This window comes from Sander lucioperca, chromosome 5 (genome assembly GCF_008315115.2).
Source record: "Sander lucioperca isolate FBNREF2018 chromosome 5, SLUC_FBN_1.2, whole genome shotgun sequence".
NCBI lineage: Eukaryota > Metazoa > Chordata > Actinopteri > Perciformes > Percidae > Sander > Sander lucioperca.
The window spans coordinates 3,388,599-3,400,831 of NC_050177.1; the positions used below are offsets into that span (position 1 = coordinate 3,388,599).

Consider the following 12,233-nt stretch of genomic DNA (forward strand, 5'->3'; position numbering starts at 1 on the left):
CTCTCTCTCTGTCTGTCTGTCTCTCTGTCTGTCTCTCTCTCTCTCTCTCTCTCTGTCTGTCTGTCTGTGTCTCTCTCTCTCTCTCTCTCTCTCTCTCTCTCTCTCTCTCTCTCTCTCTCTCTCTCTCTCTCTCTCTCTCTCTCTCTCTCTCTCTCTCTCTCTCATAGCGAGGGCAGGAGCTGCAGGGTGTTATTTCATGGATCTGTTCAGTGGAAGCAACAATTTATTTTTGGCATCTGACATTAAAGCTTACCCTTAGCTATGACAGCGGCCCCTCAGAGCAGCGACAGCCCCGGGGTTTTGACTGGAGCTTTTAGTCCGTCCTCTAACACTTTGTGAACAGACCGAGTGATTCTGATGGATACCCTTTATCTCAGGGACTGACCGGCACCGGACACGGTGAGTGATGTATTACTTTATATAGAGTCAGCTAAAGGTCAAAGATTGACACATTGACATTTTGCTAAATCTACACCCCGTGATATGTCGGATCCAAAACAAAGCTTGTTCGCTTATTAGATCCGGTACAATCAACATGATTGAGACAGCTCGTGAGCTTAGATTATAACCTTCTATCTCCGTTTAGGGTAGTTCTGAGATATTGACATCAAAGTTTTTACATCCCAGCTGGCAAAACTGTTATGTAGTATTTTATTTTATTAATTACTAACTAACAAAATATTTTTTTTTTACAAAAATAACGCCACACAGGCATTAATAAGCACCTAATGGATCAGATTATGTCAAAAACTCAATTTCGTAATTTGTAATATTACAAAAACCTACGGAAGTTGTTGATACTGATAAAGGCGTCCATCTGCACCGGGTGACAGAATCCAATAATTATTATTCTCCACTGTAGGCCTGTGTGTTCATAGTTACTCTAATATAATATACATTTGAGAAGAGCAGCCAAGTCCACGGGTTTGAGAAGCTGCAACCAGCAAATATTTGGGATTTTTGCTTGATAAATGATTCATTTCCTTTAACTATGTATTTCAGGTCAATGGTTAAACGATTCACTATGACCTGCTACAACATTGAAGTGCTGCTTATATCAGCAATTATAATAATTGACATAATAGGCTCCTCCTGCTAGCCTGACAAGCCAGACCCACATCAAGATTATTATATTATTATAAATTACATTTGTTGCCGCTAGGGTGCGTCTAGATTTCTAGGCTATCCTCCTGCTGCTTAATAAGTACTTTTATTAATGGTACTTTTAGATTTCTGATAACATTGTCAAACCTGAAGCTGTGTTGTGTCTTTGAAAATGCAAACTGTTTCTGTCAGCGACCTGTTGTGGGAGGAGAGCAGTTGTGCAGCCTTGGTGGTGAACCAGAGTCCCAGCCATCATGACCAAAGAGGAGGAGAACCCTGACTGGGTGGGGGCCCAGGAGTTCTACAAGAAGTATGAAACCAAGGAGATTCTAGGAAGGTATTAAATTAGCCTACAAGGGGTTTCCAACCTCAGGGTCAGGGCCCTGTCGCAAGTTTAATGAGAAGTAGTCATGAGACTCCTCTAATATTTTATTTTGCTTATTGTGAATTACTGACAATTTTTTTTCTTTGGGACTCTAAAATTATTCAAGTAAAGGACGACAAATCACGCTTTCTTTGAATTGGTCACAATCAGTAGACATTTTTAACCTTTGAGGAGAATACAAATATATTATGTTGCTTCATACTAAATAAGCATGTTCCCTTTCTTGCTAATAGTTTACTGAGAAGATAATTTCTCATTTCTTCATAATGTGTAGGTCCACAGCTTCCACACACACACACACACACACACACACACACACACACACACACACACACAGTGGTGTGCTGTGCCGTTCATCTGCATGTAGCCTACTCTGCCAGTACTGCTAAACCTGTGCATTAAAAATGTTGAAATGGGTGGCAGCAGCAGTAACAACCACCACCACCGTTTATTGAGAAAGTTAATCAGCTGATTGATGAGCGATAGCGGAGGTAAAAGCCTGTGAAAAGGCAATGGCCAATAGGGAAACACCAACACTGATGTCATCACACTCACTCCAACCAATGGTGGAACTTCATCACAGAGTGACAGTTTCGAGGTCCTAGGGCTGGTCCCTGCAGTCTAGCCAAAAACAAATAGGCTATTTCTTGAATTTGTGGTCTAGAAATTCACATTTTTCAGTTTAACAGCCCAATACAATATAAAACAACTCAAGACATTAGTAATGTTTGTTTGGTTGAGACACTGTTGGCTTTCCCAGAAGTTTCCCATAAGTCCCTGAGGAATGTCAGCAGTGCCAGAGCTTTCTTTCTCATTGTCATTCCCCACCATCTGTCAGACGGTGGTGCTGTTACATAAAGCACAGTGTTTGAGGAGGCTGCATTCATTAACTTAAGCGTTTTTTTTGGACAAAGGTTTAGTGTTGAGGGCTGCCCGCAGTGCCCAGGATTGGACAGCATGCTGTTAGATTACATAATTTCACTCCCTTTCTTACATGCAGGTCACCGAATTTGGACAATGTGTTCAGCTGCTCTGGTACTCTTCGCATGGCTTAGCCAGCTTCACAAACAGGGGACAGAGAGCCAGTTTAGTATCCATTCTAAATGGTCCCCTGAAATGGATTTTATAAGTATAAATTACAATGAGGATGTTACAATGTTACTCTGACTTTATGCTCACACGTCACATCAAGATGAAGCTAGGCTACTCTTCCGTAGACAACAGGGAGTATTCTGAGAACATAGCATCCAACAGTTATCACAGAAACTTAGTTTGTTGCTGAAATTCCTGACCCGAAGCACACAAACATGTTTTCTTTGAGTCCAGCTGTCCAAACACAAACCACTGAAATATTAAGTAACCTGACAAAGCTGATAACAAGTGATTTCTCTTTCTCAGGGGAGTGAGCAGCGTGGTGCGTCGCTGCATCAACAAACGAACGTCTCAGGAGTACGCGGTCAAGATCATCGACATCACCCCCTCGGACAAGACGACCCCGCAGGAGATCGAGGAGATCAGAGAGGCGACAGTGAAGGAGATCGACATCCTCAAGAAAGTCTGCGGACAGGAGAACATCAGTAAGCACATACTGACAGATTTGAATTCAAACTGTGTGCATCATCAGCAGCTTTATTAAAACATGGATCTACATTAATAGTCTCAGAAAGCCAAAAGAGCGTGGCTGGCCTTTGTCCCATTTATCTGCTCAAGAGGTCAGTTGTAGTCAGTGTTGGCCTTTGCTCTCAAGTTATCCACTTATCAAGTGAATTTAAGTCCTTTTTGTTTTGTCCGTCTTCATTCAATACTTAATGTACCTCAAATGTCTCTCCAGTACAGCTCAAAGACTGCTATGAGTCCAAAGCCTTCTTCTTCCTGGTTTTTGACCTGTAAGTCTAAAATCTCAAGTTTTACATGGCTGACTTTTAAACAGAAATTCAAGCAAGCAGCTGTTCAAATGTTTTCTTTCTCGCAGAATGAAGAGGGGTGAACTTTTTGACTACCTCACAGAGAAAGTTACTCTGAGTGAGAAGGAAACCAGGTCAGTGAGAGTGTTACATGACTATTATGAATTCTCCTAATCCTTTAAAGACCTTTTAAGAGTTTGGTGTGTGTTGGTTTTAGGAAAATCATGCGTGCTCTGCTGGAGGTGGTCCAGTTTCTCCACAACCAAAACATCGTCCACCGAGACCTAAAGCCTGAGAACATCCTTCTAGATGACGAGATGAACATCAAACTAACCGACTTTGGCTTTGCTGTGCAAATCCAGCCAGAACAGAAACTCAAAGGTTGGTGAAAGCTTACATGGGAACCAGCCAACAAACATTGTTACAATATCTGAATGAATTTAAGGTCATTTCAGAGTGACAAGTTTACCTCTAGGTAGTCCAAACTGACCCAATTTGCTCACACTGACATATTAAGAGAAGTTAACAATATCGGACATGAACACAACAGAAATTCCCACCCCAGCATATTCAGCTGAGGATATTTAAGTGTCCTTCTCATATAAAGTTTCAATGTTTACAACCTACAGTGCCGTTACAGCAGCTGCTGGCGGTCGGCGGAGAATCTGGGTCCGGTTGCACAACATGCTCCCATCTCTCTTAGCTGCTCTTACAAAGGTTAAGATGCAACAGTACACTCAGATCTCAGATCTATTTGCTGTAGTCCCAGACACTCGGAGTACACTGACCTTTCAAATAAGATTTATCAGATCATTAGCAGTGGGAACTGGCAAGTCAAATGTCTAATGGAACTGTGCAGATAGTTTTGTTTAGTTGGTAAATATGTAATATTCACGTTTGATTACTTGCATTAGACTGTAGATCTATTTCAGCAGGCATATACTGTATGCATGCAACACATCATGTGAAAGTTGCCATCAAAATGAATGTCTAAATGCATAATGAGGTAAATGATTTCAATAAATGTTCTAGGGCTGTGTATTGGCAAGAATCTGGCGATACTATGCGTATCACAATACATGGGTCACGATTCAATATATTGCAATATATTTCGATACTGTGCGATATATTGGGATTTTTTTAAGTATAATTTTAGATAAACTAATATTTAAAAAAAGACATGATGTTCATAAAAGTCAAAGAAGTTTACTTTAGGCAAACAATTCATTACGCAGAAAATCAAACTGCCAGTTTGGGATTGTGGTTCACAGGTTCTTAGTAGCCATAGCTACATTGTTAGCTTCTAGCAAAAGTCAGGCACTACTAGGCACTGCTAGGCACTGTTGGGCAAGGACACTAGTGGTGTGTCTCAGCATAGCCATCTAGCGGTAGGGGGTTTGAAAAAAAAAAATATTTAAAAACTTTTTTAAATAAAAAAAAAAAAAATTGATATTGCCTTTTTGAAAATCGATACAGTATTGCTAAATGAAATATCGCGATACTCAAGTGTAACGATTTTTTCTTACACCCCTAAAATGTTCTCATATGTAGGTAAATGGTGTTATTCAATTTTATTTTATTTATAGTGTCAAATCATAACAGGAGTTATCTCAGGACACTTTACAGATAGAGTAGGTCTAGACCACACTCTGTAATTTACAAAAACCCAACAATTCCCCCCTCAAGAGCAAGCATTCGGTGCGACAGTGGCGAGGAAAAACTTTCTTTCAACAGGCAGAAACCTCGGACAGACCCTGACTCTTGGTGGTCGGCTTTCTGCCGCTGCCGGTTGGGACACAGAGACAGAGTTATAGATATAATATATTGATGTTCTAGTTAGACAGAATCAGCTTGAAGATGTAAAAATAACTATGAGTACTCAAGTTACTGTATTTAAGTGGACTAAGTCATTATTTGATTTATTATTCGCTTGACTACTTTTGCTTGGATAAGAATTACAGAATAGCCAACAGATGTGCTTTTATGGCTTTAAAGTTTGCTTTCCCCAAATGAGACGACCCTTGAGAGACACCTTTTCGTGAAGATAGTCCCTTTTTTTTAATTTTGAATGCATTGCTGTTTTGGATAGGAATTGGCTGCATGTGTTGTTTTTCCTTGTAAAGCACTCTGTAATCTTCGGTTTTGTTAACTGCTACTTAAATATGATACATATTATTTCCATCAGGGTGGTTGTGGTCAAGAGGATGCGACATAAGCCTGCTACTTACAGTAATCTTCAGTGGAGCAACTAACGTACGGTCATTTGAGTAGTTTTGAAAAAGTAATTCCACACTTCTACTGGTATAATAGTATACCTGATTTGGACTTCCAACAATACCCATCAGATTAAAGTGCACTTTTTCAAGCTTTGTAAATGTGCGTTTTAGTTTGACGTGTCTTGTAATGCAGAGGTGTGTGGGACCCCTGGCTACCTCGCACCGGAGATCATCGAGTGCTCCATGGACGGAGGGCATGCAGGATACACTACTGCTGTGGACATGTGAGTGTGCAGAGACAAAGAGCACACGACACAGCAGAAAGTTAGTCAGAATGTCATATATAAACTAAACAATATAAGCAACAAAGTTGTTACACATATTAACAAATGACTAATAAACAATGCCACATTCTGCAAACTTTTTTGCAGTTTATTTGTAACCCGTAATCTTATGTACAATATGGAAACTCATGTTATTTTAAATATAACTTGGCTTACACATTTTCCAGGTTATTATCAGAATGATGGATGTACACACTGTTAACAGACTTTGTGAGCTTGATTGGTTTCTACCTGCAGATGGAGTTCGGGGGTGATCATGTACACGCTGCTCGCAGGCTCTCCGCCCTTCTGGCACAGGAAACAGATGCTGATGCTGCGTATGATCTTGTCTGGGAGCTACGACTTCTCGTCTCCAGAGTGGGAAGACCGCTCAGACACTGTTAAAGATTTGGTACGCTCTTTTGTCCATCCTTACTTTTGCTGATTGGCTTATCTAACAAACGACACTTTGTAATAGTTGACTAATATCACTTATGACAATTAGCGATGTTAAAATGTGAAGCTGCTGTACGTTTTTAATTAACAGAAGAATGAATAAAACTCTCTGTGCGGTTTCCCTCAGATCTCTCGGATGCTGGTGGTTGACCCAAAGCAGCGATACACCGCTACAGACGTCCTCAACCACTCGTTCTTTTCACAGTATGTGGTTCATGAAGTACGACAGTTCAGCCCATACAGGCGGTTCAAGGTGAGACGTAAAGGATTACCACTCATAATCTCAGTCACATTCACAAACACGCAGCTGACCATAAATGTTTAGATTAATGTCCTACCTTCCAATGTGTCAAACAGATCCATTTCATATTGCCCATGTCCGTAAGACTAAATGAAGGCAAACATGGCTATTAGTTTGATTTTCTGGCTTGACTGTCAACAAAGGGTGATGATCATGGAAATATGGCCTCCTTGAACACGCCAGCAAGCACTGTAGTACCATCAAAGAATATTTTATAATACATTGGTTCATTTATAAACAATATTCTTCTGTATTTATTCACTTGATTAGATATTTCCTAATGTCTTATTTCATTTTGGCCATTTAGAGTCTTTTTAAGCCTTTGTAGGTACATTTTCAAATAAATTTCATTGCATTGTGCACTGTAATGAAAACAAATGGTTGCCTGGCAGGTGGGACATCAGCCCCAAAACGTTTAGTGCTTAAGAATGATAAAGCCGGTGCAACAAAAAAAAATAGGAAGGTAATCAAGACATTAATCAAACACAGTCTTTACACACACACACACACACAGTCCTGAGAAGAAGTCTAATTAGACAGAATAAGTGAAAACACCTGTGGGTCTCGTACCAAAACATTATTACGGTGATGACATGCACACTTTCCACACATTTAATACACCCTCAATACTCCAAGACACCAGTGAACTTTTCCCAAACTTTCTCCTTCAGGTAATTTGCATGACTGTTCTTGCCACAATGCGAATCTACTGCAACTACCGCCGTGCCAAGCCCGTCACCAAGGAGGTGATCAAGAGCGACCCGTACGCCGTCAAGCCCATCCGCAAGCTCATTGACGCGTGTGCGTTCAAGATCTACGGCCACTGGGTCAAGAAGGGACAAACTCAGAACAGAGCAGCACTTTTCGAGAACACTCCCAAGGCCATCCTGCTGTCGATGGCTGCCGAGGCCGACGAGCCGGCACACCACATATGGTAATAAGCACTCAGGACAGATCTGCTGGTGATGCAAAGGTACTCTTCTCTGTTGTATAAAGGGAATTAACTGGTAAAACATAACCGACTAACACCATACAAGGTTAATTTTAATGTGAAGAGCATATTTTGCTCATGAATTTTTGAAATGCAGCAGTTTGTTACAGTGGGATTAACTTACCTCAAGAATTGCCAAGTGCGGCAAACAAAACATCTGCAAGAATACCACTGTTCAACACTTTACTTGCTTTCTGTCCTAAATGTAGATTAGAATAACAGATTTTGAGAAAAATGTCAAGCCCGTTCTCAACTGTACAGCCTCTGAAAATTGACTTATTCTTTGCAGCCTGTCTAAAGCGATTGGAGCCAGCAGCCACCTCATTGTTATCAAAGAGAGATTGTTTCTTTAGTACTATGCACTTATCGCCTCATCTCAAACATGGACACAAGGTTTCCACCTTACCTTTTACTGCATGAAATATACTTTTTGTTCAAGGTTTAAATTTTGGATGACCACATTAATAAAATCAATTGAAAAAAAATCTGGTTGTATAAATGACGCCCTGGAGTATCACGTTACTCTTTTTTTCTACAAACATTTGTTTTGTCAGAACTGACAGCCAAAGCAAAACATGGACAAAACCAACATAACTTAGCAACTGGAATATGAAACCGTGAACCTGCATACTTGAATGGCATGGACTTATTGTTTTGTATGGCTGTTTGATCATCATGCATGTACTGTACTGAGAACAGCTTCGAGGGAAGTTTTAATTATATAGCACTTTAAAATGTATGCCATGGATTTATTAAAATGTGCATTACATTTGAAAAACCAAGACTCGTTATTGGAAAGGTCCCGACTATTATGCTTTTGAATTTTTATAAATCTGGATTGTATTTTTCTGTGTGTACACAAACTTGAATGTAGAAAGCTAATACACAAGACCCATTTTTAACACAGTGAAAAGTTTATTATTACAACACTAGAGTGAGATACATCTTTCAAGTAAACAAGCATTCAAGGGCAGATGGTGCTAGCTTTTAGCACAAGACACTGTTTTCCCTTGTGGAGCTGTGGGTAGAGAAAAAAACAAAACATTTAGGAGTTGAACATTTCACAACGTGCATTAATAGTTCAACTTTTTATTGTCATGTTCTTACCATGAGTGAAGGAGTTGACTATGTTTCTCATGTTCCTGCTTTAGAAGCAGCCACCAGTGCGCTCTGCAGAATTTAGCAAACAGTTTAAAAATATATCCTAACAAGCAGGAATATTGGCAGAGCAGCATCTACAATTTCCAAGTTTATCACTGTACTCATTCCTGTACAGTTGGATGAGGCTGAGGGAAGCACTCATCCAGGCATTTAACAGTAATGAGATGTGGCTTTTGCATGGTGTCTGACTGTATCCACCACAGACCAGCTGGAACAGAATTCGGCCATGCCTCAGTGCAGTGCTGACTTTCAGTGCCAGGAAAACTAATTATGCTGCATAACAGTGTGTGCAAACCTACCATCCTCAGGCCTTCGCGGTTTGGAGGTCAGTCGTAGCAGCCGTGTTTCTTTGGGCCACTGTGTGAAGGCCATGGATTACTGCACTTCTTAGATATTTTGACAAATGCTGGAACAAAAAAAAAAAAAAAAGTTATGGAGGCCATGAGGTGAATTTGTTTGAGGACATGTTATTGAGCGTGTTTTCTCACACAAACAAGAAATTGTGAGACAGTGCTAAACAATGCTTTTGGTAAAATATCTAAATGATGTCTAATCAATAACGAAAATAAATTGCAACCTTGTGACATATTCAAACAGTCACATATTTAAGAGCCACGTTTCTGTATTCACTCTGACATATGATTAAGGCACATAATTAGCACTCTTATCCTGTTGAGTCAGTGTGTGAAAATAATAATTTAGCATGGTGTCTGACTGCATTTACTATTTCAAGAGTAAAACAGAATTCGGCCATGCATTCAAATATGTTATTATGAAGTATGAGTTACCTCTCCGTGTTTCGACTCTTGGCCACGTAAGGATCAACAATCTCATCTTCAGACAAGGCATCTGTAGGAGAATACACCAGCTCAGTAACAGAAAGCTGTATTTCTCAGTGTTGAGGTTTAAAGAGCTCCTTTTTCATTTGAGGCGATACATTTGACATAGGAGCACATTCATCTCAATTACATGTCATTCGATTAATTTAGCGGACTTGACAAGGAATTGGCTCAAGTTCCCAGTGTTTTAATTTGTAACTTCCAGTATAATAAGAAATGGCATACATCTGCTCCTCCTCACCTCTGCCACATGGTGTGTTTCAGGCTGGTCGCTCCTCCATGATGAGTCAGGTCAGCCCATATCTTCCAATGTATGCTGTGCAATGATCACAAAACAAAAAGGTACACAAACATGTTAACATCAGCAGAATCATACATGTTTATACACGCCTAAGTATGTTCTCTTAATTTTCTATGTAAATTGTGGACCTAAGCCTATCGTAACAGAACTTAGCCTAACGATAACTATCTTAACAACCCTCTGGACCCATCCAGATCATGGACACAAATCACAATCTATGCGAATAAGGGAGTATCGTGGTGGTGTTTTAGCAAAAAACTGTCGATTACTTTCTGACTAAAGAACTACCGTCTTCCAGGTGCAATGCACGTCAACGTATAGCTAACGTTAGCTCACCACCATGTGTAACGTTACCTCATGCTGTCCACATCCAAAACAAACAAGGCATCCTGCTTGAACCTAGTTAACGTTAGCTAAAATTACCTGTGCGGAATTGCAGCTTAAATTTGCATTGTTCCACTTGAACCCTGGTTTACAGCAAACCTGGACGATTGAGAGCGACATTTTATATGCTGATAGCCACTGACTTCAACGTGGAGTATTTAGCTATCGTCGTCTTCCGGTTAGCAAATATGCTTTTCATAGGATGGCGAAGGCACGACCCGCCCTCCTCTCCTTCTGATTGGCTAGTACTTGTTGCCTGCTCTGGTTGGGTTGGTTAGGTTTAGGCAAGCACAGTAAGAAGCCATTCAGAGGCAGAGTAGGGCGGGACATGCCTTCGCCATCCCAAGACTGTATGGCTGTTCTCTTGGGTTCTCTGTTAGCATTTTGCACCGGTTGAGAACTGCAAGATATATGTAACCCATAACTGTTTAAGAGACTATATGGATTATTGCAGGATGTGCAGAAAATGTTGAGGGATGTGTTCAGGATATATAATATATGAATGTGCAGAGGACAGGTATAGTCCAGGATGTTTGCTGGTGGGGATCTGGGGCCTTGTTAATATTATCTTCTATCATCAGCATGTTTCTTGATTAAAACCAGAGTACTGTTTGAACCTGTGTCTCCTAGTCACTACACTTCACATTAACCTTCATCCTGGACTATACATCTGCCCATGCACATATTATATATTATTTGCACATTCTGCACTCAACCCATTCAGCCTCTTTTTCCTTATGCAACAGTTATTTTGTATGTATATATTTGTTTCTGTATTTGTTTTTATTATTATTATTGTAGTTATTGTATTTCATATGAATGTTTACTATGTCTGTTTATGTATGCACCTTTCACCAAGGCAAATTCCACATAAGTGTAACTTATTGTGGCAATAAACCCTTTTCTGAATCTGATATTCCTGCTAGTTGATTAGCGTCTACTCCAATATGAGCTACTAAAAAAACTTGATGACAATTGCAATTTTTTCTGATTGCTTAGCTCTAGTAGGTTGTTGATCCTGCCTGCTTTGTTTGTGTGTTTCCTAAAGTTCACAAATAACCATCTCCCCAATATTACAACTAATTCAGAAAAAAAATTGTCTTCTCGGTTGAAACCCATAGACTGTTTATAAGCCAAATGCAAACAGTGATTGCAAATGCTACTATTGTTTATTATTATATAATGTATTTCCTAGTTCAGCTTTTAAGCACTACTCCCATGTTTAGATAGATAGATAGATTTTTTATTGATCCCAAAAAAATGGGAAATAACATTGTTGCAACAGCAAAATTTCAGACACACAGCACACGTACAGAGTAAACATTAAATAATAGGAAAAAATATACATGAAATAATAATAGAATAATACACTAGCAATATTTAAAAATATATACAATTTGGAAATAAAATGTACAACTGTTTCGATATATAGATAAACTTAATGTGCAAGTTGGGGAGTAAAAATGTACAACTGTTTCACTGGTAATGATTGTGCAAGGTTGGTCAAGGTGCATTCAGTACAGATGTGATGTCTAAGAGTCTTATCTCACACTCAGTGATGAGGTGTTAAAATGTTTTATTGCCTGTGGTAGGAATGATTTCTTGTAGCGGTCCGTGCGACATCGAAGCTGTCGGAGCCTCTTAGAGAAGGTGCTCCTCTGTTGGACCAGTGTGGGGGGGTGGAGAGGGTGGTCGGGGTTATCCATGATAGATAACAGTTTGTTCAGTGACCTCCTCTCCACCACAGCTTCAAATGTCTCCTGTTTGCAGCCAATAACGGAGCCAGCCTTCCTGATCAGTTTGTTCAGTCTGTTTGTGTCGCTGGCTCCGATGCTGCTGCCCCAGCAGATGGCGGAGGAGAACAGAGA

At 39.9% G+C, this 12,233-nt stretch overlaps 1 protein-coding gene, 1 long non-coding RNA gene and 2 other non-coding genes across 7 annotated transcripts; 1 reads left to right on the plus strand and 3 right to left on the minus strand.

Annotated features, from left to right (window-relative positions):
* The first annotated feature begins 152 nt into the window (after window positions 1–152).
* On the plus strand, window positions 153–9,016 carry phkg1a (phosphorylase kinase, gamma 1a (muscle)). 2 transcript variants are annotated; one of them, XR_004104532.2, is made up of 11 exons: window positions 153–399; window positions 1,297–1,441; window positions 2,888–3,066; window positions 3,321–3,375; window positions 3,462–3,527; window positions 3,611–3,774; window positions 5,803–5,893; window positions 6,191–6,344; window positions 6,516–6,641; window positions 7,361–7,677; window positions 9,006–9,016. XR_004104532.2 is itself a non-coding variant. In XM_031297064.2 (10 exons), exons 2-10 carry the CDS (start codon window positions 1,359–1,361, stop codon window positions 7,625–7,627), a joined length of 1,185 nt encoding a protein of 394 aa, XP_031152924.1. In that variant the 5' UTR covers window positions 153–399; window positions 1,297–1,358; the 3' UTR covers window positions 7,628–7,803. The 2 variants fall into 2 exon arrangements, 1 of the variants encoding a protein (XP_031152924.1); XM_031297064.2 differs by lacking the exon at window positions 9,006–9,016 and having other exon boundaries at window positions 7,361–7,803.
* Window positions 8,576–10,554, minus strand: LOC116047993. 3 transcript variants are annotated; one of them, XR_004104535.2, is made up of 6 exons: window positions 10,405–10,554; window positions 9,922–9,996; window positions 9,630–9,690; window positions 9,141–9,247; window positions 8,788–9,049; window positions 8,576–8,698 (listed from the first exon to the last, which is right to left on the minus strand). It is a non-coding gene; the product is annotated as an uncharacterized LOC116047993 (long non-coding RNA). The 3 variants fall into 3 exon arrangements; XR_004104534.2 differs by having other exon boundaries at window positions 8,788–8,850; window positions 10,405–10,553; XR_004104533.2 differs by having other exon boundaries at window positions 8,788–9,247.
* Window positions 8,935–9,071, minus strand: LOC116048019. Its single transcript, XR_004104547.1, has one exon. It is a non-coding gene; the product is annotated as a small nucleolar RNA SNORA15 (small nucleolar RNA).
* On the minus strand, window positions 9,460–9,597 carry LOC116048018. The gene has a single exon (XR_004104546.1). It is a non-coding gene; the product is annotated as a small nucleolar RNA SNORA15 (small nucleolar RNA).
* Window positions 10,555–12,233: the final 1,679 nt, after the last annotated feature.